This window comes from Ambystoma mexicanum, chromosome 9, assembly GCF_040938575.1.
Source record: "Ambystoma mexicanum isolate Mex_15411 chromosome 9, UKY_AmexF1_1, whole genome shotgun sequence".
Lineage (NCBI taxonomy): Eukaryota > Metazoa > Chordata > Amphibia > Caudata > Ambystomatidae > Ambystoma > Ambystoma mexicanum.
In genome coordinates this window covers 676,053,449-676,080,172 of record NC_090931.1, presented here as the reverse complement: position 1 = coordinate 676,080,172, position 26,724 = coordinate 676,053,449, and the positions used below count along the sequence as shown (strand labels likewise).

Sequence of the window (26,724 nt, the reverse complement as noted above, 5' to 3'; positions counted from 1 at the left end):
CCGGTGGGCCTGAAACTCCCCAACTGCCCACCGTGTCCCAACAGTGTCTGAACAACCCCTGCTCCCGAATATTCCCCCACCCCCCTCCCCGGCGTCCAGCCAATTAGTTCTGCCATTGCTGGCTTTTGGCCGAACCACCAGCCTGCCCACCTCGGCCAGGCATTTCACCCATAAAGCTCATCCCCTCGAGCCCCTAACGTTCCCCCCCGGTCGTAACCCGACCGTGCGACCCCTGTACTTGCTGTTCGTGAAGACGGTGGTAGTGGTAGACTCCAAATCTGCGCATCTCCGTCTCGGATTCAGTGGGGCACCCCCGTTCTCAGTCCTCGGAGTCGTGCCGTTCTCCTTCTTTTGCTGGAGATGGAGTGTTCATTTTCCGAAATTTCCTTGCGCCGGTGCGCCTTCTCCGCTCCCCGGATGGCCCGGGGCTGTTCGTTCTGAGGTTTTCTGGTCCCACTGGACCCCTCCGGGGGTGCGGTTCCGCTGTATATTCTTGAATTGCGTTCCGGATGTCTTCTTCCGTGATCAGGGTTGAGCGTCGGCCCATATATTCAAAGCTCAGGGAGAAGGGGTAGCCCCATCTATAGCGCACGCCCTGCTCCTTGAATAGTAGTGTGAGGGGTCGGCATGATCTGCGCTTGGCCAGCGTGTAGGAGGAAAGATCCTGATATATGGAGACCTGGGCGTTGTTGTAGGTAATTTCTCTGGTCTTTCGGGCCTCCTCCAGCACCTTTGTCTTCTCGGAGTAATAGTGGAATCGGACCAAGATCGACCGGGGGGCCCCCGCTCTGCCCCCTGCCCTATGCACTCTGTCAAATGTTGGCTCGGTTGTCATTGCCTCTGCGAATAGGAGGGTGATAATGTCTTTCACTATTCGAATGACGTCCCTCTCCGTCTCCCCCTCCGCTTCAGGCACGCCGAAAATTCTGAGGTTGTTCCGCCTCTCTCTGTTTTCAAAGTCATCCATCTGTCGAGCCCTTTCCTCGTCCCTCTTCTCCAGGGCTTCCAACCTCATGCATAGTTGTATGTCCTGGGCTGCTGTCGATGATTGGTTGGCCTCCACTTGTAATAGTCTATCTTCGACCTTGTCCACCCTCTGGTCCATTTTTTCGAATTTCTGGGCTATGTCTGAACGCATGTCCCTGATTTCCTGCAGTATCGAGGCAAAGCCTCTTTCCATTGCTGCCGACGAGGGGGCCGCGTCTTCCTGTCGGGCCATGGTTTCCCTGGGGTCCGCGCTCATGTTGCCTCTGGGGGTCTCCTGGAAACGGTATCCCTGTAGGGCTTCCCGCCAATTCATCCGATAATCTCCTGCGACTTGTGGTGTCGAAGCTCCCCCGCTCCGGGTCAGTGTCCGACCTCCCTCAGTGGTTCAGCTGGGGGTTTGGCTCTTTCCTGGGGGTTAGCCTTTGCCTGGGGGGGGCGGGCACACGCCCCACCCGTTCCTGGGTGGGGGCCTCACACCCCTCTCGATGCCGTTCCCCGTGCTCCGGGGCTTCTTCCGGCCCGTGCGGCCTGGTCCAGTGGGCGCGGAGGGCACCTCTGCCTCGGCGCCGCGCCCGAGGGCTTCTGTGGCTAGTGTAGGGAGGTGGGGGAGGGCACACGCCCCGGTTTCTCCTTTCCACGAGGGGGCAGGGCGGAATCGGTGCGTCCCGGGGGTCTTCCCCGTGGTGTTCTAGAGGGGGGGGGGGCGGGCCCCTCCGCGTTGCTGCTGCTCACTTTTCTCGCCCCCCTCCTCCGGGGCCCAGCGGTCCGCTTCTTCTGGCCCGAGCGGCCTGGGCCCGTGGTCTTGTGGTGTGTGGGGGGGGGGTGGGGGCGGGCACACGCCCCGCCAACGGCGGGCGGGGGCCTCTCACCCCGTCCGCCCCGAGGTCTTCCTTCCGCAGGGGGGGAGGGGGTCCTCCCCGCGGTGTTCTTGGTGCGCGGGTGTTTCCACTCGCGCGGGCGGGGGGGGGCAGGCCCGGACCCCTCCGCGTCGCTGCCGATCACTCCTCTTGTCCCCCTCCTCCGGGACCCCGCGGACCGCGGCAGCCCGATGGGGGCGGGGGGAGGCCGAGCGCCGGTCCTCTCCGTTCGGGCGGGACCGGCCACGGGGGTCCCCGGCCGGTCGCTGTGCCTCCGTACCTCTGTTCCGTGTGGTGGGGCGGGGGGGGAGCCCGTCTCCCAGGCCGCCGCCGGGCTTCCGGACCTCCGGTTCCTCGTCGCGGCGAAGGGGCCTCAGCTGCGGCGCCCGCTCGGACGCGATCACGTGTCCGGGCCGCGTCCTCCTCCGCAGTGGCCTTTCTCGGGAACCCCGGGGTCTGCGGACTCCGTTCTTTTTCCCGCGGGGTGCCCCGGGGGTTCACCCGCTTCGTCCGCCGTGTCGGGCCCGCCGGGGGGGTCTCGGGGGGGCTCGAATCCCGCTGGACGCCTGGCTTCGGGGAGAGCAGCACGTTCAGGCAGCCATTGCCTGCGCGCCCCCTGGTGGCCTCCGTACCATACATCTTAAGGGTTCATTACCAGGTGGAGTGGCAATACGCTGATCAACAACACCCGATTCTCCCAGAGCCATCACAATTCGGGTGGGAGAAGGCAGATAATCAATATTCTCCTACCATGTGTATGCTTCCATGTGCACCACAATCAATCATACAGCTGATACGGTGTGCATATGTCAAAGGATCGTGTGCTGTGCATTGCAGATGCCAAGCTCAGTCACTAAGGTGCACAGAACTGTATAAGTGGGGTGGCGATGAAGAGTTCTGTGATAACGATTTTGTAGATGATGAAAATTAACTCTGAAACTCAGAAGAGGACCTGTAAAACCTTAATTTCTCTCCTCAAATGTAAATAGCTATTGTAGTTTTAATAAACAGTATTTTTCAACAAGAAAGTTGCAAATTATTTCAAACTTTTTAATTTAGTGAGCATGCAGTCGAAGGTTTGCAATGAAGTAGCAATAATTTATTAGGCTATTTCTCGGAAACAATAAAAGATATAAAAGAATTCCTTATATGAAATGTTCTATTCTTCTGATCATGTTTAACAAACAACCTACTTAGCAAATTATTCATAGAACCACCCTAAAAGCAATTGTAGCTCAAAAACAAAATTAGTATCTGTAACGGCGGCCATCTTGGATTAATTCCAAAACAAAGGCCCTTTGCCACAAATTCAGACAAAACACCTGGCAGTACACGATTGTATGCTTCATTATCAATGCATCCCCATTAGTGTGAGAAACCTGAAGGTGTCTCACTTACTAATCCCCGTGGATCTGTTATCCAGGCGGCCAGGACACGGCCATCACTATTGGATCCAGTTCCTGGTGGCGGACCAGTACTGCAGGATAACCTGGATGAGGGGTCCTCAGGGAGTGGAGGTGGGACACTGACAGGTGAGACGCGGTATCCCCTTCCTTATAACACCTTTTCCCCATCCTACCATGTAGGATACTCAGACACTCTACCCCTGACCCCTTTTTCCGACACAAACACTCTTACACCACGAAAAAACATCGGACTAATACTAGAGCCGTTTACCCGACATGTCCCAGCAGAAAGGTCAGGCAAAGTCTTGCAATTGACCAGAACCACACGCACCCAACAGCCCTTTCCCTTCCCCACAGGAATAAAAGGTGGAGCACAAGAGCACACTACGAGCAAGGCAAACCGCACAACGAAACAGCTATCTCAGGGTGGCAGTTCAAGAGGAGGAGAAAAGTGACGAGAACAGAAGGGGCGAAAAGGAGAGAAGCGGCCTTGCCTTTTTCGACCCAGACCCACAAAGCCCCTGTGAAAGGAATCCTGAGACTACAAACAATAGCAAGTGTCTGTTGCAGCAGATGTCAACGGTACACAGAGCCCTCCTAAACTGATAATCAGGGCAGGGAGAGACGCTTGCTACTGTGTTACCGGCCTTGACTCCAGAATCACAGCCCGGTGAGTCGAAGGGAGGACCGATAAGAAGCTTAACTGTGTTGAACGAAAGTTGCGAATGGCAAATTAAGGGTAAAACCAGCTGCAGAGGGGTCTGGCACCACGTGGGTGCTCACTAGATAGACTCTAGTTGATTCCTCCATTGTTTAAACTACAGATACCAGATGGCCCTAGGAGATCCATAAGGAAAAGGTCAAGCAAAACCCCCTGTACAGTCGAAAGTCTCTAACCGCATGTAATTGGGAAGCTAAGGGAGACAAATCCTGCATAGTGAGAAATGTGAAGAACTATGTGGCTGGCAAGAATGAACCCGACGGAGGGATGTCCACAGTGGATTGTTTTAGACATCAAGACTTGTGAATGCGAAAGGAGAAATCTTTTGGACTAAAAGCCGCAGTAAACCTGATGGAGGGAGGCTAACATTCGAGAAGGGTCTGAGCCCAGAAGAGGGGGATCCAAGGGTGAAAAGTCATCACCCAATGACTTGTGAATGCAGCAGGCGAAATCTTGTGAATAGAAGTCATAGTGAAACCGACAGAGGGAGGCTGACATTCGAGAGGGGTCTGTGAACTAAGGAGGTGAAAACCATCAACCGACATAACGAAATAGATGAAATCTTGTGAGTAAAAGCCGTAGTGAACCCGACAGAGCGAGGCTGCTGTTTGAGAGGGACCCAACCCCGGAAGAGGGGGCTCTAGGGGTGAAAAGCTATAACCCACCGTACATACAGAAAGGAACTTTTTGTTTTATTATTTTGAACCCATCAGATGCTCGGAGGCAAAAGACTTTTTTGTAGAAAAGAGAATTAACCAATGAAGATACGGATACCTGAGCATGGAACTGCAGTCTCGTGCTGGGAAAGCTCGAGAGTGCGCTTCATGTCGTCTGTTCTGCCTTGTCCCGTGCTCAAAATGTGAGGGACGGGAGACCCCTGGCTATAACATCCTGACTTATCATTTGTGAACACTTTCTTTCTTGTGAACACTATCCCACACTCTTTTTGTATTTAGTTGTAAGGATTGGCAATCTTTTTTTGTATAGGCCCTTTTATTTGACAAGACGCCACTAGGACTGCCTTATTATTATTTGATGGTCGTGGCATGCTCCCATCTTAGATTTAGATTAGGCATTTTTCCAACCTACCTATTCAGTTTAATAAACACCCTTGAACTGTGATCACTTTTGTCTGGCTTTACTCTTGCCACCATGAGTTCCTTACAGTAGGAATACCTTACCTTCATTCAAAATCCATCGGACAAGGTTATTGTAACAGATGTCCCTCAACTACTGCACAAGGTTTCTCATGCCGCAGCGCAAAACTAGCAGGGATTGGAGGAAACGCACAAAGTCTGTGTCCCTGCGCGAACCTAGCACGAATGGAAACCCCGAGCAAAAGGTCTTGCTGCACTGCGTGAAAATGCCACGGTTCGGAAAAACCTGCACAACGTTTCTCGTGTCGCTGCACAAAACCAACATGGAAACGAAACACCACGCTTCGTGCGAAACTGCACAAAACCGGTCGAAATCTCCAGTGGCATTGAAACCGTAATCCTAATTTCATGGAAAGGCCGGAAGTGATTCCAGTACGAATTCCGTCTTTTTGTTTCGCGGGTGGAAATTTTGCCCACCCCCAATTAGAACAGAGAATTCCGTTTGTCTTTGTCAAGGGTGCTACAACATTAAGGAAAATTTGGGCCAGTGAAGTAGCTATAATTGCATGATCTAGGGTTAGAAAACCATATCATGTGCTATGACAGAGGTCAGCAACCTTCAGCTCTCCAGATGTTTGAACTACAACGCGTATTAGCCAGCATAGTCAATGGTGAGGGGCCATGGGAGCTGTAGTACAAAACATGTGCTGAGCCACAGGTTGCAGAATTCTGTCCCATGATATTATTTATGAAGGGTTAAGTCTGCTTAACCAAGTAGCTAACCTCCAACTCTACCTCATCCACCAACATACACTGCGCAAGTGCTGCATCACTTCAATTTTCTTTGAAATAGTCTCTTGCTGACAGTTGTCCCTAATATTTTCATTCTGATACAGTATAGAAACAGTATAGGGCATTACAAACTGTGAGAGATTGTCTAAAATGGAGTTGGTTTTTGCAGCGTGTCGGGTAAGAAAAGGGGTTCTGAGGTTGGAAGTTCAGGTCTACTCTGGGTGACATATCTGGTGTGACAAGGTCAGTAACCTAACCTGACATTGTCATAAAGAGAAAGGAAACCCTCTCAGCCTGGAGTGAGGACCTACCAGGGTGGAAGCCAGAGCCAGTCATTCACCAGAGGGCAACGTGGTAATTGAGATGTCCCCATTTCCTGTCCGCTCCCAAAATGCTTGTCTTTACTTGTGCAGTACCAACTTGCATCACTACATTAATCCTGACAGAAATTCTGGCTAAGTTATCTCTTTCTTTTCTAGAACTGTCAGAGAAGCATGAAGAGAGAACACATGCATGAAGGCAACTGATCCGCGCAACGCACAATCTGATTACAAATCCAACACAAAGAGAGGGAGCCAACCAAAGAGCTGGAGCTCCTATGTGGATTTCCCAGTTGCCGCGCACTGCTCCCTAACCCTGATGCTCACAGAAACAAACCTGCTGCGGCAGCCTGAGGCCACAAGGGAATTAGAGTAGAGTGAAAATTGCTTAACAGGGCTGCACTTACCTTGTAGGCGGAACTATACACAGTCAGAGCCAGATGGGCCAGGGTCAGCAAATCAATCAGAGGATTGGGGGAGGAGGATAAGGAAGGCAACAGTATGCAGTAAGTTGTGGATTGTTTGTTGAGGTCGGAGGAGGTAGCAGACCAGGAGACCAGCGGGAGGAAGGATGGTTGATTGGAGTGTGGAGGCAATTTTTGGAAAAGGAGATGTACTGGTTGGTGAGAGCAAGTGTACCGAGTGGTGAGTTTGCATGCACTGCTAGGTACTTAGAGGGAGTGTAGGAAGTGAGGGGGTAGCGGTTGTGAGTGAAAGGTGTGCGACTTTTGGATAAGGTGGGGTGGAGTGATAGTAGAAGTGCAGAGGAGGGAGCGGCAGTGCAGAGGAGGGAGCAGTGCAGAGGAGCAGGGTTTGAAATTGAGATTCAGGGTGCAGGAGCTAAAACTAGCTCCTGTAAATCGGCATCACTGTGTAGGCAGGAGCTACCAGAGATGCTCCTTTAACTACCTGTCCATTAAGTAGGAACCATTGTGTTTAAATGCATATTAGAGGTGCTCTAATTCTTCTTTATTTAAATTCTCAAATACTATTGTTAATGTCACATTTACATGTTTGAAAAGCACCAGTTGGCCCTAGGAGCCAAAAAGTAGCTCCTGGAAGCGGTTGGTTTCAAACTAACCAGGCTCTACTGTGCTAGAAGCAGGAGCAAGATAGATTTCAAACCCTGAGGAGGGAGCAGCAGTGCAGAGGAGGGAACGCAACATTGAAGGATGGAAGTAAGTAGTAGCAGTGAGGGACATCAGAAGGACAGAAGACGAAGGCACAGGGAGTGCAGGGAGTGAAGGTTGGTGGAGGGGGAGCAGGCGAGTAAAAAGAGGAGAATAGTATATAGAGACAATGAGAAGAACATCAGAGCGTGAGAGGAGAAGACCGAATCGGACAGTGTGTCTGAAAGGCACATCCCCAGAACCTCCATTATCTACTAACACAAGGAGTAGTGGTAGTGTAGGGATAATTTAGCAAAGGCCTAATGGTGGCACTAACCCTAGGACTATGGAGGCCTGGGTTAGGGTGGAACACTACTTTTAGATAAGAGAGGGAGTGATATCCCAAGGACGCTGCTAAAGAAATTCAATAAAAACCCTTGAACGATTTCTGGGAGTAGGAGTATTCTTTGAGCCATCTGTGAGTGAGACTGGGGAATCTACTCATTTCCTCCCCTGAAGGTGCTATCTGGCCCCTCCATTTCCTTTGGATACATTGCTTTGCCAGCAGACATCCTAGGTTTAAAAATCTACTCCACCGTTCTGGTATCCCTCCTCGCCAGAACTAGCTCGCTCACTACCTCCACCATTATACCACATACTTGTAATCAAAATCGATAATTCTGCGACATTCCAATAGCATATGCACATAGCTTGCTTATACGGTCCCACATCTTGGGTAAAAGCTTCCATTTTGCAGGTAGATCTTACTGAACTTCACTGGAGTTTAATGCATAGTATTTGAAATTGTATAAACTTGAATCTAGTATTCAATAATACCCGGCGTGTAAGGGTGCACATCTTATTCCATTCATCATCCGTAATCTCTATTCCCATGTCAGTAGCCCATTTATCCCTGATTTTATTTTAGGTGTCCGGCATGTGCTCAACGATTATCTTATATAGGGTTGCCACTATATTACAGCATCTCTATGAATTCGCAATGTGTGCCACGAATTTGTATTTATTTATCTGTAATGCGCCCGAGAGCCTGCAGGCATCGGGCGCAACAACAACACAAAAGGACAACAAATGCACGGGACAGTGGACAACAGAGAAGGTTAACCCTAGGGGTTATCAGTGGTCAGTGGGTATAACAAAGTCCTAGAAATTACCTAAAAAAGGTACGTTTTCAGTGTTTTTCTGAAAAGCATCAGGTTGGTCGTCGTTCTAATGGCTAGGGGTAGAGTGTTCCAAAAAGAGGACGCAATAGATAGACCTACCTAGGCCCCTGGATCTTGTGAATCTGATTCCCTGCAGCTGAGCAAGAGAGGAGGATCGCAGATTTCTGGTAGGTTTGTGAGGTGGGACCAGGGCTTTAAGATATTCCGGGGCCTTGCCTTAAAGTGAATGATGTAGTAACAGGGCCATTTTCAACTGGATACGTTCCTGCACCGGACGACAGTGAAATTCTTTCCTAATATTAGATATGTGCGACCTTCTGGGGATGTTCAGGGCCAAGCAAACCGCATCGTTCTGGACAATTTGGCAGGCCTGGAGTTTAGATTTTGAGGCTCCACATAACAAGGTGTTACAATAATCCAGCCTTGAGAAAATAGTGGCTCGAGTGATGGCCACTGAATAATTCTTTTCATTGAGATAGGGCTGGATGGTCCTGAGGAGCCTATGGTGATAATTACAGGTCCTACGAAGGTTTTGCACTTGGACATCAGAGTTCTGAGATGCCTCCAGATATCCCCCCAAAGTCTTGACTTTCCAATGGGTCATATTACTGTTACCCTGTATCAGAAAGTTTTCATATGAGGAGTCCAGTTTCGAATGGGCCTGGGGAGATCCAAATATAAGGAGCTCAATTGTATTGCCATTAAGACATGACCAGTTTGTTGACATCCATCCCTCAATCGAGTTATAAATGTTGTTTAATGTCAGTTAATCCTGGGAATGGTCCCTGAACAGCTTGATGACCAGCTGTACGTCATCTGCGTAGTTGGTAAAAAAAATGCTCCCAGGTCTTCCAAAAGTGAATGGAAGTAGCGCACATAAAGATTGAAGAGAAGTGGCAACATAGAGGCTCCCTGAGGGACCCCATACTTGATAGGAGAGACAGAGGACAGAGGAGGTGGCTGAGCCCCATTGAATATTAGACTTGCCGTTGGGTAAGAAGGACTGAACCCAATTCCCCGCATCTGAAGAGCAAGCACCTTGACGCCATAGGCACAGGAGCAAGCGCTCGTGGTCAACTAGGTCGAAAGCCGCAGACAAATCCAAGCAGCGTTCAGCTGCTCATCACTGCCCACAGTAATTCAGAGGGAAACCGAAAATTAAAAGTACTCAAAATTAAATTTTGAGGAGGAAAAGGGATGCATTCACATCAGGGTAATGTGGTCACTGCAGGGGGAAAGAGGACCACACGTGCAGGTGGGATGGGGAGCCCGTATGGGGGAGAAAATGTTCACCTTATCAGGGGAATCTTGTGAGATTACAGCAGTAACACTGTATTAAGCACGTGGGTGGGTCTATGGAGTATGCATCTCCATGACCATCATTTTTTTACATTTTATATGCCAACATTTTTAGGCTATTTTTGCCGTGGGTATCTGATTTGTTACGATAAATGTTATTTTGTTATATTGTATTGAGGTCGACACTGTTTAGCTCAGTTGATTAGCGGTTTACATTGTTTACTATGCTGTTTTAAGTTATTCAACATTTAGGTATTTGTTTCTTTTATTTTCAAAAGTACATGTTTAAATTTTAGTTTATGTGTAAATTTTATTGATGTAAACTGAATCACATTAAATAAATTATTATTAAGGACTTGAAAAAGAAAAAAGCGTTACACGAACTAAAGAGTGAAAGGGGGTAATGGGAGAGGCGAAGGTAAGGAAAACACAAGGGTGAGGATTAGGAGGGCCAAGAAAAGAGGGGGCACATGGTGACTACCAGAGAGGACAGAGAAGGCTTGGAGTGCTTTTCTGTTAACGCAGGAATCTGCAAAAAGTTACTCTACTGCAGGAATCATTACTGCAAATGACATCTGTTGGAATAGAGGATGACAGCAAAGAAGTTAGTGTGAGAAATAATGGAAATACAAAAAGGATGTAATCAATTGCCTATGGCCCACTGGCAGATGGCGAGTCTTTTAAACTTGCAGAATGGTGGGATCACATCTACTAGGCAGGGGGATACAGCAGTTTTGGAATAATAGGTGCAGCATGTACAGTTGACACGTACGAAATCCATGGCCAGTGGACTCTGAGGCCGGCGGCTACATTTTCTATATTTAGGGCAGCATTTGGGCCATAGCCAGTGACGTTCTTTCTTTTAAAATCATTAGTGCAACATTTTACATTGCCCCACTGTGCTTTGAATACTTGGGTCAACATGGACAGAGCACACAGCCAAAGGCTGTGGCCACTGGTCATGGTTGGGTGGCCACTGGAAATGGGTGAAGGGCAGTGGACCCGGAGGCTACTGGAAATGAACATACCTGTTTAGGCACTAGGGAGGGGGATATGGGTTAAAATCATTGGTGCAACACGTACAGTGGCCACGGCTTTAGACCATGGCTAGTGGGCCCCAAAAAACTATACTATAACAAAACGCTTGAAATTAAGTGAAAAAGATAAGAGTTAGGGTGATCTGATTTATCATAACAAAACCCTTGAAATTGAGCCCATGTGGGCAGAGATGAGCAGCTTAACTTTGCGCCCAACTCCCCCTTTGCAAACTCCTTAAGCACATCCATGATATTACAAAAGAGATTCAAAATCAGATACAAAATGACATCATGGGGAACGTCACCAGCGGTGATGCAGAGTTAAAATGCTCATCACTTCCCACACCCACTGAATTTCAAGGGTTTTGTGGCGATAAATCAGATCACCCACCTTAATTCTGCCTTAACTAAACCCTTTTCACTGATATACATAGATAAGTGGAAAATATTTAGTTAAGTGAGCATTAAGATTATTTGTATTCTAAAACAACTATGGAACTACTCCCAACACCACAAAATAGTAAATACGCAAGTAGCAGATTCTACAGTGCTACATGTAAAAGTAGGGGTGGGTGAAGGAAGAGAGTTGGTGAACACAAATCACCATGTTCCTTTGTGCTCGAAGGCCAACTCTCCCTTTCCATGAAGGCATCCTTAAATGGGTTTTTCCAGAATGCCCATATGGATAGAGGAGATTTGTTCAGGAGTAGGAGTAATCAGAAAGGAATTAAGGTAGGCTGTACAGTAAATCCAATCGCAGAGCAGCCCTAACTTGCATTGCTAAACCGAAAATCTACAATACACACAAGTTAATGCATCATGGTGTTGATGAAGTTGGTATGCTGTCCCGGTTATGGAAAACCCTTTTTAAACGTTGGTGTAAGGCGCTCTGTGAACTTGAAGTGCTCCTGTCCGCACACTTTCCCTGATTATGTCAACAGATGGTTTACACAACAGGGATTTTTCGGGGTTAGTTTGTTCTTCCTTGAGTTGCACGACTGCTTTGACAGACTTTGATTAATGGTGTTGCAGATTACTCATTGGTTTTACTGTTTTCCTATAGTTTGGGTTAGATCTGGCGTTTGTTGCAGCCTGAAGCCACTTATAATTTGTGCTATTTAAAATACATCAATCTCTTCATTTCCCCGAGTTGAAGACTCCCATTTCATTCAACTATCACAATTCATACTGGAGTGATGGGCAGTTCAATGCAAACTACAGCACAGCATGACCCAAAGGCATCCTCAGCAAGGACAGAATTTAAAAAATGTCATATTTGATTAGACAATACAGGAACTGCATGTATTTTCGAAACCTCGTTCTGCTACCGTTCTGAATTATTCCTAAGTATGGTAATGCAATGCATTCCTCGGTAAATTAGCGATAAAAACTTGCAGTGCGTCAGAATGTTGACCTTCGGCAATTTTAGCATGTACCATCAAAGGCCTTTTCTTTTGGGATTTTTGCCATCTGGCACATATTAGGAACAAGTCCTCACTGAACAGTAGGAGCCCATATTTTTCAGTTAGGTGGATAAAGACGAGCATTATGAATGTGAAAAGCTACAAGCCTTTCAGTAGGGGCCTCCTCCCAGAGCCGCAGCGGCCCCCCAACAAAAGAACACTGTTTGCTTACTGTCAATTAACAGAATATTCAAACTGGCAGACAAACAACCCCATTCAGCACCACAAACGCGTCAAGTGGACAATGTTTACGTTGTGTAAACATAGCCAAATATGCTCTTAAGAGAAAGAACTAATTAAATATGAAAAAAACTTCATGGAGTCAACGTTTTACACAAACCTCCCCAAGTGAAGTGTGGAAAATGCACGCAATGGGGCTGCACATTCCACCAGTTTGTGGATAGATTTGTGCACCGCAATTGGCGCACGTGTGTACGTGGCGAGCATTAGGCTACTCGTTTCGTTGATCTGACTATACTTTTATACAAAATGGACTGTGGAACCAGGTTCTATATGATGTATGGCCTGGCAGAGATCTATATAGGCTGCACAGTGGTAGATTAGTGCAAATCGCATCTGTACAATGTACCTTCTAATACTGTTCCAATAGCTCATTTTTGTAGCACACTGGTGCATTTTGTCCTCCGTCAGCCTAACACATATACAGCATTTTTAAGAACCCGCACTGTGCTTGAGCACTGTGCTTGATCGATAAACGTACATAGATTTTATTGGATGCCCTCTCCCAAATTGACGCCCCAAATACTGATGGGGAACTGGCCACTCGAGACCCTACTGCTCAAAAATTCTTTGACTTGGGCTCAAAACAATACAGTGCCAGCCATCAGACGTCCTACCAGAGTCCACTCCACAAATGACCCATTTGGTATAGAGTTGATCCTACTATACACAGAGCTCTGTTGCTCCCCTGCTAGGTTAACACTTTACATAAACCTTACATTCATATTTACATACAGACATAAAATCAAGCCATTAAAAGAAGCGCACAAAAATAAACCAGAAAAATCGACATAACCTAAAATTGTTTTCAGAAACCGAATGTACAGGGAAAGTAAGCTATTTTATCAAGCCATGCACAAATACAGGAGCCTTACATGAACTTAAAAACCTGTATGAATATTTAGGAGACGATTAAGATGATCAATTAAAATCTGTGGCACTGACGACGAGTGCCATCAAAACTGCTCATTTACACAAAACCACGATGTCGACTGCCTCTTGTGCATGTGCACATTTTGTCAATGTCACAACATTTGCATGGAAATGTACAATGACTCTGGTTGTTCATGCAGCTTACTTTCATGGTCACATGCAGTAACCACCTGCTTTGGGAGTTTCTGTAAGGGCGATTTTATATTCTCACATCCATGAACAGAGCCCTATCAACGGGCTGTGTCGCAAGCAGCCCTGGTCTATGAAGAATCCGAAGTTAATGGACTGGGTGACTCAGCGTTCAAAGCCCTTTCACCTCTAGTTAAGCCCAGAAAAAGGCATATGCACCTGTAGCAAACATCTCTATGTAAGCTGGAGGTCACAAATTTGAATCCTAGCAGGGAATGCTCAGTCGTTTTACAAATCGTAGGTTGATCAAATTAGCAACATTGAGCAGGAGAATACAAACACATTTTACCTAAGCATCAAGGGAGAACATTCTCTTTCTGCTGTTCACTACACTGATGGTCAATAATATGATCATTAGTATTAAAAATGTTGTAACCCTTAGGTTGTCAGTTGAGGAACATCAATGGCCAACTGGGGTCAAAAGACTGCCATCTGAATGTAGTTCAGCGCCCAACATGAAATGAAATTTGTGGCCTCAAGCTTAAATCTCTAGTTGATACCTACCCCCAAACATAAAATTGCCATCGAGATATGTTTGCATACGTTCATTGACAACTTTACAGAGATGACAGGGTCATTAAAAAATATATATATGAACACGAGTTATTGTTGTCCTCCTGCTATCCATTCAGATGAAATAATAAAGATTACCATCAAGGCCACATGCAACAATGTGGAGTTATTAATACTCCTGCTGCACCTGGTCAGTGCCTCTGCATACGTACTAGAGCATGTTGATTGAATCTAGCCCCATTTAGGAATAAACCACAAAATGAGAGTGCATCAATTAAACGTCAATGCCCCACCAAAGTCTTGCCCACATCCAAGCATAACCTCATGAACAGCTGTTGTGAAAACTTCGCTTGCACCTAAGAACCAATCAATTTACCACAGCAAAATAACAGTCTGCATGCAGCCACCCACACGCGCCAGTCATACAGCTAAAGAGCTCACTATGTCAAAAGTAAAAAACAAAATAATCGAGAAAATACTCGGCCTTAGAAAAAGGCTCCAACTAAGACTCAGTCCAACTCAAAGCTACTGTCCCTCCTAGTGGAGTCTGCAAGTTAGGGACACCAGGAGCAGAAGGAAGGGACGTGCTGCATGTGAGAACTCAGTGGCTCCCCAAGGACGTGTGGAGAAACATACTGCAACCATGATCACGTCAAAAATCGATAAAACATACAGAATTGTGATGCACACTTACGCTTTTCTGACTAATAAGATGCAAGCAATACTACATGGTTAAAAAGAAATTAAGTGAATTTCAACATGAACTGGTCAAGTGTTCACAAATAAAATAGGCAGAGGAACTTTAAATGCAATGGTCTAATTTGGCACACCTCAGGCACATTTTAATCGACATAACATTATTTTAAAGAAGGATTGTGTTAGAAAGGGAAGGCCAGGTGACAAGGGGCGTCAGAGCACTGTACAAACGAATAGCGACAAGTTACAAAGGAAAAGCAATCAGGCAAAAATTAATCAGCATACACAAATATAAACGTTATTAAATGTGATGTTAACCTAAAACAGAACATGGAAAGACCTAGAACAATAATTTTAGCACAACCCATTTTCAAGATTCTTCAATGGATAAAAAGTATCCCGTCAGAAGGATATTGCAAGTCACTTATTAGTTTAGGACAAAATAAAGGACGAGGCAGAGTTCATTTGCAAGGCCAAGGAACTCAGAGGCTACTTGGAATATCATTGTCACGCATGGTAGGTTTATTTGTATTCCTTTTAATGCAAAGTCACATAAACATCCTCTTCCATACTTAGTCTCGTTCTCATACAAACGCAAGACACCTTCCAACTGTTCACGTGAAGAATACATGTAAACTCTTAAGGTTGGCAAAAAAAAACATCAAAATGCAGTTTGTAATATGTTGCAAACAAACATAAGTTTTATACAGATATTGCAGGCTTCCACGTGTTGGAATACTAATAATGACCACTTACATAGTGCATAACAGTCAAGACATTGCTTAGTAAATAATAGTATTATGGGAACTCTACCAATCTAGTGTCAAAGGTTACACCGAGGAACAACAGCCCCAAAACCAGTATCATCATCAGAGGGGGGGTGGTATTTCTGCATAGAATAGGGCTCATTCTACTAATATGAAGTACAAAACAGTTAACAATCGATGGAAAGTCCCTTAACATTTTAAGATGGATTATATACGGCGGGCACGAGGGTGTGCTGCCTTGTAGGCGTCGGGGTAGACGGGTGTGCTGCCTTGTAGGTGTCGGGGTAGACGGGATGCAAATAGAGAACAGAAATAAATAGTCTAAATTAGAGCAAACCAACTGCACCACGCACCAGGAACACAGGATGAGACACCGAGAAAGGGCCCAAAGCACTGCCAGGGCACTCCAGACAAAACTATACAGAGATCAAAATTGCTGGGCGTTATTAAGCGAGTGCTTGCTGATTAGAAGATCTGCTTTGGCTTTACACCCAGGGGTCTGGAGCCTGTTTCTCTCCAGATGGTTTTAACTAGAATTCCCATGATCCCTAACCATGGACGGTTTACTGGGATATGACCAGAAAAAAAACGAATCTCAAAAGACCAACATTTATTTTTCTCCCCCTTTGATCGCATATATATGGAGAGGGAGACCCTCTGCAGCCCACGCTTACCCCTCCACATTTGGTATTAACTTTACCCCACGCCCCCCAACATATATGCGGTCAAATTGGGCATACCAAAGTTGGTCTGTTGAGATTCAGTCTTTTCTACCTGGATCTTTTTGGGTATTACCACCATGGACTATGCTGCCTAGGACTGGAGTTGTAGTGTGAAAAATCTGGAGAGCCAAAAAGAGAGCTACGTTTGACTCCCCAGGACAATTGTTGCATTACAAACATACTTACGTGACATACTTATGTGACATTAACTTGAGTATTTGGGAATGGGTACAAAACCGCATTGGGACACAAATAGAAGGCAATTATATTTGTGGCACATTATGTACTAGCTTTTCCTTCGTTCAATGGTGATTACTGGGACCCTGGAGCTGCTTTGATCTCCTGCGCATGAAATCTTTATTTCGATTCCTGGATATGGTTTCCGAAGTTTTAGAAATGAAAATATGCTGAGGAGGCAAGGCAGAGCTATAGAAGTGTAATTGTATGGGGAAATGCTGACAATTAAAATGGGCAAGATTCCCATCTTCCCGAGACATTATGAAGGGAATACATGCTACTATACGAGTTTAAGAACTTTTACTGAATGAAAATCTAAGGTCTGCTGTCCTGGGTTGAAATTTAAAGCTTATATGATGTCTCGCACTAACTCAGCAGGTCTAGCTGGCAAACGCCTAACTACACTGTCAAGCAACTAATCTCATAATCTCAGCTTCAAATGGGCATATCTTTTAGTGGGTAATGAGAATAGGTTCCTGTTTTCATTACTTAACAGACTCAGCAAACAGAGTACACTGCTGGGTGCAACTGTCGGGGAAACGAAGATCCACAAACAGTCACCTCTAGACAAATTACTACTTCTCACACAATGAATTCAGAGCAGAGACGTCCTTGTGCCACAGAAAGAAGTAGAGAATGTGCACAGCATAAAAAACAAGCACTGGAAATCCCAAAATGTTTAGCTTCTCCATGGACAGATAGGTTATGCCCTTTGACCATACCAAGTTGTATATGCTACAATTTTCTACAAATCACCCCAATTAAAATAACATTTTACTAATAGTCGTTACCTCTCACCATTTACACTAGATAACATAGCACAACAAAAACACGTATGGCATTAGTAATGCGTACTTATAGGTCAATAACTGTCAGAAGTAGATTGTTAAGAGTAATGTAAAGTGGCCTGCCCTTGTGCCTTTTCTGTTGGCCTCGCTGCACGTGGCTCTGTACAAAAAGATGGTGGGGGGTGTTATTAGTGGGGTAGCGAGAGGCAGACGCAAAACCTGTCAGAAGTACCCAGTGCAGAGACCTGATCTTCTTTCTGTGGGCCTGACGGAAACACTTGGGAGAATGGTATTCAATGGGGAGGGCCCAAGATCTGGTGCTTTATGTCTGGTTTGCTGATGGTGTGGGGGTTAGGGGAAGTTGTGAGAGGGCTAAGGAGGAGAGCTTAGACATAGCTCGATCAGGATTTACCATTAACCAGCTTTGACATCATCCAGAAGTGTTCTTAACTTCCTGACCACAAACGAACTACTTTATTTGAAGGCTATGAGCTGCAATACTGCATTGCTTTAAAACTCTACAAAGCAGGACATCGACAACGCCAAAGCACATAGTCACTGTTCTGCAGTGTGGGTAGGTGCAGTTGGTAGATAAACAGATTGGTTATAAGGAGTCTCCTAAATGTCAGCAAGTTTCCCTAGTTCAAATGGGAAATGGGGAAGGAGTTCTAGAGACATGCGACTTGTGTGTGAAGCTCACCTGGTTAAAGCATGTTTAGTACACGGAGAAGCTTAATCGCTGCAATTAGCCCACCACTTTTCAGAAGGATGATTCCACAGGCATTAAGAGGTGGTTCCAAGACACAGGATTGTAAAAAGTATTTAAACAACACAGAGATGTGCCATTGTTGGTCCACTTGGTATGTGTGTATCCCACAATGTCAGTAAAGGTTGCCACGCGCACTAAGCATACATTTAGTTTTTTTCTCATAGAGGTGGCAAACACCACCTCTGTGAACCAAAACAAATGACATCGGTATGAAATGTTTGTATGGAAGGAAAGAAAGATTCTTTGGCTTATACAGTTTGCAAAAGCAATAAGCCGGCACTTCTGATGCATTTTACAGTCTCAACGAATAAACGTCACATTCCAAACCATGATCATTTGGGAAGAACAAGAGGCTAACGCAGTTGGAAGGAAACCACTTCTGGAATTAAAATTAAACTGACATTCATGATCCACTCATGCAACGTATCAGATTTGAACCCAACACGTATCTGTACACTAGCAAGACATGCTTTAGTCATGCAAAAGGCAAGATTTACGTCGACAAAATACTTTTTTGTGGGCAAGGCTTTCCAACAGAAATGCATTTCCTAGTGAAAACCCTAACTGAAGAATCCCCCTCATGTTATGTTTGATTTAAGGGATATGCAAATCCCTGGCTATAAAGCGGCTAAAAAAAATAAAAATAACACACAGGTAATACAAGCCCTCACAGATGTGCCAACTTCTCTGCCAACTACTCGACTGTGTACATCAGCCTACCATTTGAAATTCCCATTTGATTTTTGAAGATGGCATATGAAAACTCAAAATGATTACCAAGTTCAAATTTAGAGATAATGGGGTAGGGGACTTTCACAGCATACATCTGGTCCAAAGAGATCTGCCAAACAGAGAAATGGATTTGAAACCAGAGCCAGGGAAAGTGAGCAGTAGGTTACACATGTTCATAGCTTCATAACCATAACGTGTTTTTTTTTTTTATATAGTGCATGCACATCGAGCACTTCATCTGTTTTTCGTAAAATACCTGCCAGCGACATGATGGCCAAAAAAAGTATTTCTATGCATAGTTTTAGAATTAATGTTCGCTGCTTTCAATGTTTTGCTGGACTCCAAAATATGCACCTTTACTGTTCACAAAAACATTACTACTGCTGGAACTCTTTGGGATCATATCATCATCTCCTGTAGCATCTGCCAGAGCATGTTAAGAAGAAGTGGAGTAGAACAAAATTATTATGCTACATAAAAGGAATTTGTATGTATGAGTTTATAAAGCATTAACCTAGCAGGGAAGCAGCCTTATGCTGTACAGAGGGAACACACCCATGTAGTTACAAGTAGGGTTATTTGGGAAACAGAGATCAGTGCAGCAGTAGGTTTCTTCAAAATTCATCTATAATACTTTAAAGGAGGAGGAACTGTTGTACCACAGTGCATCGCTATTGTCAATGAAAGAAAATTGAAACGGTCATCTCCCTGCACATTTTTTTGTATAATTTCTAGAATGTGCAGGAATAAACCCTCCAAGACCACATAGCAGTTGCATTTAAAGTGAAATCTGTTTCGAGTGACGAGAACAAAAACAGAATTGCACATTTCAGGAATAACTTCCAGCCTCTTCCCTTTACCAAACTGTGAGCCTTTTGCTTCAATACTTACATCCTTCCTCTTGTTCAGCAATTGGTAAATTGCCAGGAAGCAGAGTTCACTAATTTCAAACTACCACGATACAATTAGGGGTCAAAGTACATAATAACAAGGACGTGTGTCTGTGTGGTCTTGATTACCTGAAATTACACCCTAAATGAGCGTTTAGCAGCTGTACTTAATGGCAGGAAAAGCCCAATGCAACATTTCATTAACCTTTTTACAGCATTTAAGTACCAAAACCCTATATGATAAATGGCAGACATGAACCCTATTCTGTCCTTTCTGCCATGCTTTTAAAATGCGTGTGATACGTGCCTGCGATACATTGTGCACGTCACACTGACAACAAAGGTTCTTGAATTCACGTTTCTTGGTTTCAATGGTGCCGAATAAACTAAACACAGCTTACTTATTACTAGCACTTTAAGAAGATAACAGAGACAAATTCCCTATACAATACACATGACGCAAAAGAAAGCATTTGCCAATACTCAAAGATCACTCAAATGATTGCAAGGAAAGAAAACCCTGATATCTTCGGGCTTGACTTTGAAGGTTCTGTTCACCAATATGGGAGATTTCATGGGTAAAGACAAACATGAAACTAAATTGCCTCATTGCGCCATTACTGGATGTTCTTTCAAAAAAGACAATATGCACACTTTAGACCCTGGACAAGAACAAGTCCCATACAATTAGGCAAGTTTGACTGTTACTGAATGCATTACAAGATGCTATAAGTGGCTTTCCCCAAGCTACAAGTATACACAATAACGTTGCAAGGGTTACGTGACTCTAATAAGTCCCTCCGGAGCACCACTCTGCTGCAAGTGAAGTGTTCAAAATAGCAATCAATAATTATATCATTTGAGAAATTAATACAAATGTAATATTCTTTCGCCAATGGAAAAAACAATCACATTTCAGTTTGCATTGGTTGCTGTACGAAGGGTATTTTATCAATTATTAAATACTGAAATGAGGAGAAAAGCACATAGGCAATGAGCTCAAGCTCTGCTTTGTAGCATGGGAAGGTGCCTACTCCAACCCCCATGACACCTCTCCTCGACTGATCGCCAGGCCATCCTTTCTAAGCAACGTCACAAGCAAATTTAAATATATGAATTGTACCCATGTAATTATTGGCCCCTTCTATCGTACTTATGAAGTGCCCCCTAGTCATTGTCACAAGCCTACGTTCCTTAACCTTTCACCACCTGAATTACTTCATCTATACAACCACCTATCCTGTTAATGAACCCCACCCAGGCGCTGCCGTCTTTAGTATCCTTTGTATGTCATTTCTCACAGAAACAAGCATTGGTAATGCCAACAGTTTGGGCTTTTGTGTAAACATGGAATAGGCATTTGACAGGCACTGATGCAACTGTGTGTTATTGGTAGCAGCTGTAAAAGTGTGCCAATACTTGGCCAAAGAATTGCAGTGCTCGCAAAATGCCTAATACCTATACACAAGGCAAAACGATTTGCTTTGTCAATGCCTATTTATAAGAGGACTTAATTGAAGGACATCCATGCCGCATACAAATCACGCGGCTGAAGACACGCTTGGTGAAGGCATTTCTATCACGCCAGTAGAACATTTACAGCTACAATGGGCAATTCACTCTCAGAAGACTGCTTTGAAATAACGCTTGCAGACACTTTGAGCACAAAGTGTGGTGTTACTACTTGATAGCACTAGCTCAAAGAGACCCCAGGAGGATTAGTTTTAGGCTGAGAGGGGCAGGAAGCAGGTGGGAATGGCCATAGGGATTATCATGGCTAAGGGCAGTCAATGGGTGGGTAAATAACTAACACCCACAAACTTTGTGTCCCTCTCCTTCTGAGCTGTTCTCCCGTACAGTCGTTTCTGACTATATGCGGCACCTTACCAACACCTAATAGCCAAACCAAATGGCATTTTGCTACTAAATAAATACAAACCTAACAAGAGTTATTATACTAGTGTTTCCCACCTTCACCCTCGCTTGTATTTCATGGTCACAATGTGCACTGTGTGAAAAATACACTATCGATATTGGTCAGGACTTCCCTTGTTTTTCAATACATTTTGAATGAGGAGTTTAGTGCCTCAAACGCAAACCATACATCAAAATGTATCACTCTAAAAAATGTTAACATCCATCAGAATTACGTTTCATTTTTATAAAATCAATACTAGAAAGCAATACAGACACCACTGTAACGCAAAGTTCATGTTGGGATTGCGAGCAGACTATATTGGAACAGAAAACATACATGCAGATGTCAATTTAAGTCAAAACGCAGTCTACCCACTACTTCTGAATGCATTGTTATGGATGGGCTTGCATGTCCGCACTCAAAAGTTTCAAAGACCTTTGTTAAACGTTGACTCCCATTAATCAAAGATACAAAACTGTTCAATTCGCACATACATTAGAAAATGGCCAACACAGTGCACAAACATCATTAAGTTAGCACATTTGATCTCTCTTCACACGCCCAAAAACAAAATTACTGTAACCATTTTCAACTTGATATTCCAAACAACCCTCCAGGATACAAGAACAAGCACTAACCTTGACACAATAAAGCATCCAGAGCTCGTATAGCCTCTCACTTGAAGCCATCCCTCCACCGCTCCCCTTTTCCCACACAGTATTTTAAGATCCCAGGGTCTTCATGATGTCGTCATTAGGTATCTTGCCTCGTTTTAGGTTGAACACTCAAAAACCAAAACATGAACTGGCCACCAGCTCTTCATACACAACCCTGGCCCAAAAGAACTATTCAGGGTGGAGCTGAAATGTCCCTGGGCAGACAGAGACTTTATGGAAGGACATCAACATTTACGATGGAGTAAGAAGGAAAGGCATTTCGGTTTTCAACCAGGACACGCTCATGAACTTCTTTTTATAAAGATCCCAAATCGGCCCACATCTCTGGCTTATTATTTGTCTGTTCTCCAGGCAAGTCCAAAAACAGTTCTTTCCAAAGCGAGAAACAGTCGCAGGTACGGTGCAAATCCCTGGATTTACATAGATGATTCAACTAGGAAACACAAGTAACAATACAATTAGAATTACAATTAGCATAATTACGAATTAGAAAAATAACACAACACTCATTTAGCTGTATATTGGGCTGAGCCAGTCCCTTTACACTGAGGAGTTATACCATTAATAAAGAAGGGAGAAGAAACAAAACATGTATAATCACGTGTTGTCTCCCAGGCACCTCCCTTTAATGAAAGGTACAGGGGACTGAGGGGGGTACAGTATTTCATAATTCTAACTAAACCACTGTTTTGTTAACTTGAATGCAAGCATTTGGATGCCGCCGTTCTATGGCAGTCCAACAATACAGAGACGCTGGGTCAACATAATGGAAATCCATGACAGGAGTCTACGTCTACAACCTAAAAAGAGAGTGCTTGTTGAAAAACTTAACCACGCTACTACCCAAATTAGAGGTTCAGCAGGCAAAGGGTGCGACACAGCTGAGCACTGCCCAAGGATGCATAAAAAGCATGATGGACAGTAAAAAGTCAAAACAGAGGTGCTCTTGAACATACTTCATATTGTAAAAACTCTTCATATGAAATTGGCACGATAACACTGGTTGAATATTTGAATGAGCTGAAATCTCATAAGCATTTTTCAAACATTGATGTTTAAAACAGGGTTTCCATCTTCAAAATTAATTTGTTATTTGGGGCTATGGCTGCATCAGTTAATATCAACCCATTTAAATATCCATGTTCTGTACAATGGTAAGACACTAAGAAGCATATCTGAATTTCTATCATTTGAATAACTAAATACTGAACTCTAATAACCCCTATGGGGATAGTAGAGTTTAATGGGAAAGCAACTACTACATCATCACAAATGTAGAGCCTCTTTGATACCAGACTCTCTCACTTCTGAAAGTCCCAGTTACACAAACGAGACACACTGAGCGGGTCATCATGTGCCCCTCTTCCTAGACCTAACCCAAGACGCACAACCAAAGAGGAGGAGTTGACAACTCTGGCCATAAGCATTGGTGCAGCATGCAACAAAGCTAAGACCTTTATGCAAATAGGGGCCTTGTATTTTACAGTCTATGGTGCTCAGGCATATATGGAGACTCTCAAACAGGGGGAAACATACGAGTTGATGGTCTAGAATAGTTACAAAAGATGATGTGATGTATGGATTCCAGAAGATTTGGCCCAGGTTCATATTAAATGTCAGATCATATCATGGATCATTCAGTCAAAACAAAACCTAAAAATGTATTGTTAAAACGATATGTTGAACCAAGTATGGGGCTTTATCATATATGTTATTATTGGTATTTAATACAGACTTAAGGTCCTTGCCCTATTGCTTCAAAATGTCCAACAAGTCCTGCTTTAACGTTTTTCTTAAGATGTGCTAAATAATGTAAAGCAAAATGCACAATACACTGTAAAATCTGCTGTGGAACCTTGGATGTCCGCTCATTAACGCAACATGACTTAATGGTTATGGTGCCTCCTTCATCGCAGAGGGAATTGTCGGCGGAAGACGACCACTTTCATCCTATTATCAAATTCCTATACTGGGGCAAAAGGATTTGCACTTTTTGTTTCAAATAATTGATCGGCCTCTCAAAGCATGGAGGATGGCTATGAAATTGACTGCGGTGAGCGGTATAAAAACACAATAACATAACATGGCAGGACATGTACTGTGGTTGTCGGAAACACTAAAAGAGTACATATTAATGGATGGAGGATCCTAAAATGAAATATACATGAAAATACGTTTCAAACCATTATAAGCACTGCTTTGTAATGTTGGCTATTTCAATTTTTTCTGGAGAAACCTCCCCCCACCCCCCCACGAACTACAGCAATTGAGGGTGTTGACATACTGTAAAAAGGCCACGCAACATACTCAACTCACGGCTTGAAAAGCAGATTTATTGACGTTGCTGGAACAGAGCGCATATAATTCACCAGGCTATCAGGAAGTCGCTGGGAGCTGAATGTGTGGCATGTGCCTCTCGTTGGTATGCCGAGATGCCACCCTAGTCACGCGTCCAACAACTGTTTGACAGAGGCTGTCTTGGCACATCTGACAGGGGTACACCAGAAACCGAGCCAGTATTTTCTAATGGTTGCAAAGACCTATAAAAGTACTGAATCCAGGGCAAAACTCCAACCGGGTACCAATACAAAGTGACCCTTTAAATCACAACTAGTATTGATGAAATAGCGTCTCTGATCCACTAGACCAGTGTTCTCCAAACTTGTATTCTCGAGGTGAGGGGACTTGGAGAATAACATTGTTTGTTCGCTACGTCAGATTCTGCAGACGTTTAAAACTGCAAACACGTTCCCGTTAAGGCAGCGCCAATCCGCCTTTCTTGAAGGTCCTAACACCCCCTGCGTGCTCACTAGAGGGTACAGACCCACAGTTTGAAGATCACTGCTTCTTGGGTACTGGCAGTCTGAAATATGGGAACTGTAACTCTAAGGCTCCGCCCCCCTCCCCGCTGTATTATTTCATGGCTTCGTCACACCTTCAGGCATTTGTTTAAGAATGTGTATGTTAATAACGTGTGTTCATGCTGATGAAATTCAAAGACAATATTATGATAACCACTCTATGAATGGCTACTTTCGTGCAGTAGCAACCAAGTGAACATACATACTTTCATCCTTAAACTAACCTCAAGTACGAGACGTCCGAAGCACAATAACATTACATAAAAGGACGCTTATTTCAGCATTCCCTGAAATAGTATATTGATTTGAACACTAGACTTAATTATGCATCTGCCATTGCAAGTCTCCTTATGTCAGGTTTCAAAATGAAAACGTGTTGTTGACTTGTACAAACTTTTGCGTTTATCAACTCTGTAGACATCAGAGGGCAATGTGTTGGTGAGTTGGGAAAGCGGCGTGGGAAGTGGGCATAGCTCTTGGGCAGCATTGATGGGATGCGTGCTTGAGCTGGGCATGAAACGGGGGCGGTCAGCCCGACTTTCTGACACTCTCGGGCTAGAGGCTGCAGCTGACAACCTGCGCCCTGGGTAGGTGGGCTAATTACTAATTGCTCCTCACTCCACCACTCTGCACTCCCCTCGCGTACCGTACTCACCCCTCCCTGAAGCTGGCAGGCTATGATGTAGGCTCAAGTCTGCGGGTCGTCCTGCTGTTGCTTGCTCTGCGATTGGGCTGGGCAGACAGCAGGGCACACGCACGCGCGTAACCTGGCACCGGCTGGCTTGGGAGAGGCGAGCGCAGTGCACGCGCTACCCTCCACCGCCCCTCCTGCATTCCAAGGCACGCTTAGTGTCCACTCCCTATCCACAGCCCAGGACCGTAAGCTTAGACGGAGAGCCCCATCTTGCAATCAATACTTAACATATACTACAGTGGGGCATTTACCTTATCGACATGTGTGAGAGTGAATGAAAGGTTGTCCAGAACGGGCCTCGATCTCTTGACGCTTGACAACATTCTACTTCGAAGACAAGAACGTTGCGCTTGAGTGATCCCCCATTATAAACATTGTGGTAGGATCTAATCGGGGCATTCGGGTTAAAAACAACGAAAATACATCATGTTCCCCAAATCTAGAGATATTGTTTTTTCACGGTATTTATTTTGTTTACATGTTTTCCAAATTATGTTTCACTGTTTCATTAAGGGCATTATGCGCATGTGAAATCGTAACAAGCACATTTAAAGTGCTAAAAAAAAGTCTCCGTTTCACCTCCTGTAAACTAACTACATCATAGGAGGATCGTTTTGTTTAAAGATGGCGGCTACACTGTGAAAGGATGCCAGCAGGCTCATAATTGTGCATGTCGTCCTTTTATTATGTTTACAGTCCAACAGCTGACGACTTTTTTCACTGATAGGAAAGATTAGCTTGCGTTTCAAGCCTCTTTCTGAATGACTTTCTTTGGGTTTGTGCTGCTTTTACTGATTGGACGTAAAGTGACAGCTCCTTCTGATGTCAT

At 44.6% G+C, this 26,724-nt stretch overlaps 1 protein-coding gene across 2 annotated transcripts in view; it reads right to left on the bottom strand.

Moving 5' to 3' along the window:
• Positions 1-26,081, bottom strand: part of NBEAL1 (neurobeachin like 1) — a 2,018,929-nt gene extending 1,992,848 nt beyond the window's left edge. For both annotated transcript variants that reach the window (XM_069615520.1, XM_069615521.1), the window contains exons 1-2: positions 25,857-26,081; positions 22,302-22,773 (exon numbers count right to left, since the gene is read on the bottom strand). In XM_069615520.1, coding sequence (XP_069471621.1) covers positions 22,302-22,352 — 51 coding nt within the window. In that variant the 5' untranslated portion in view covers positions 22,353-22,773; positions 25,857-26,081. The remainder of the gene's footprint in view (positions 1-22,301; positions 22,774-25,856) is intronic.
• Positions 26,082-26,724: the final 643 nt, after the last annotated feature.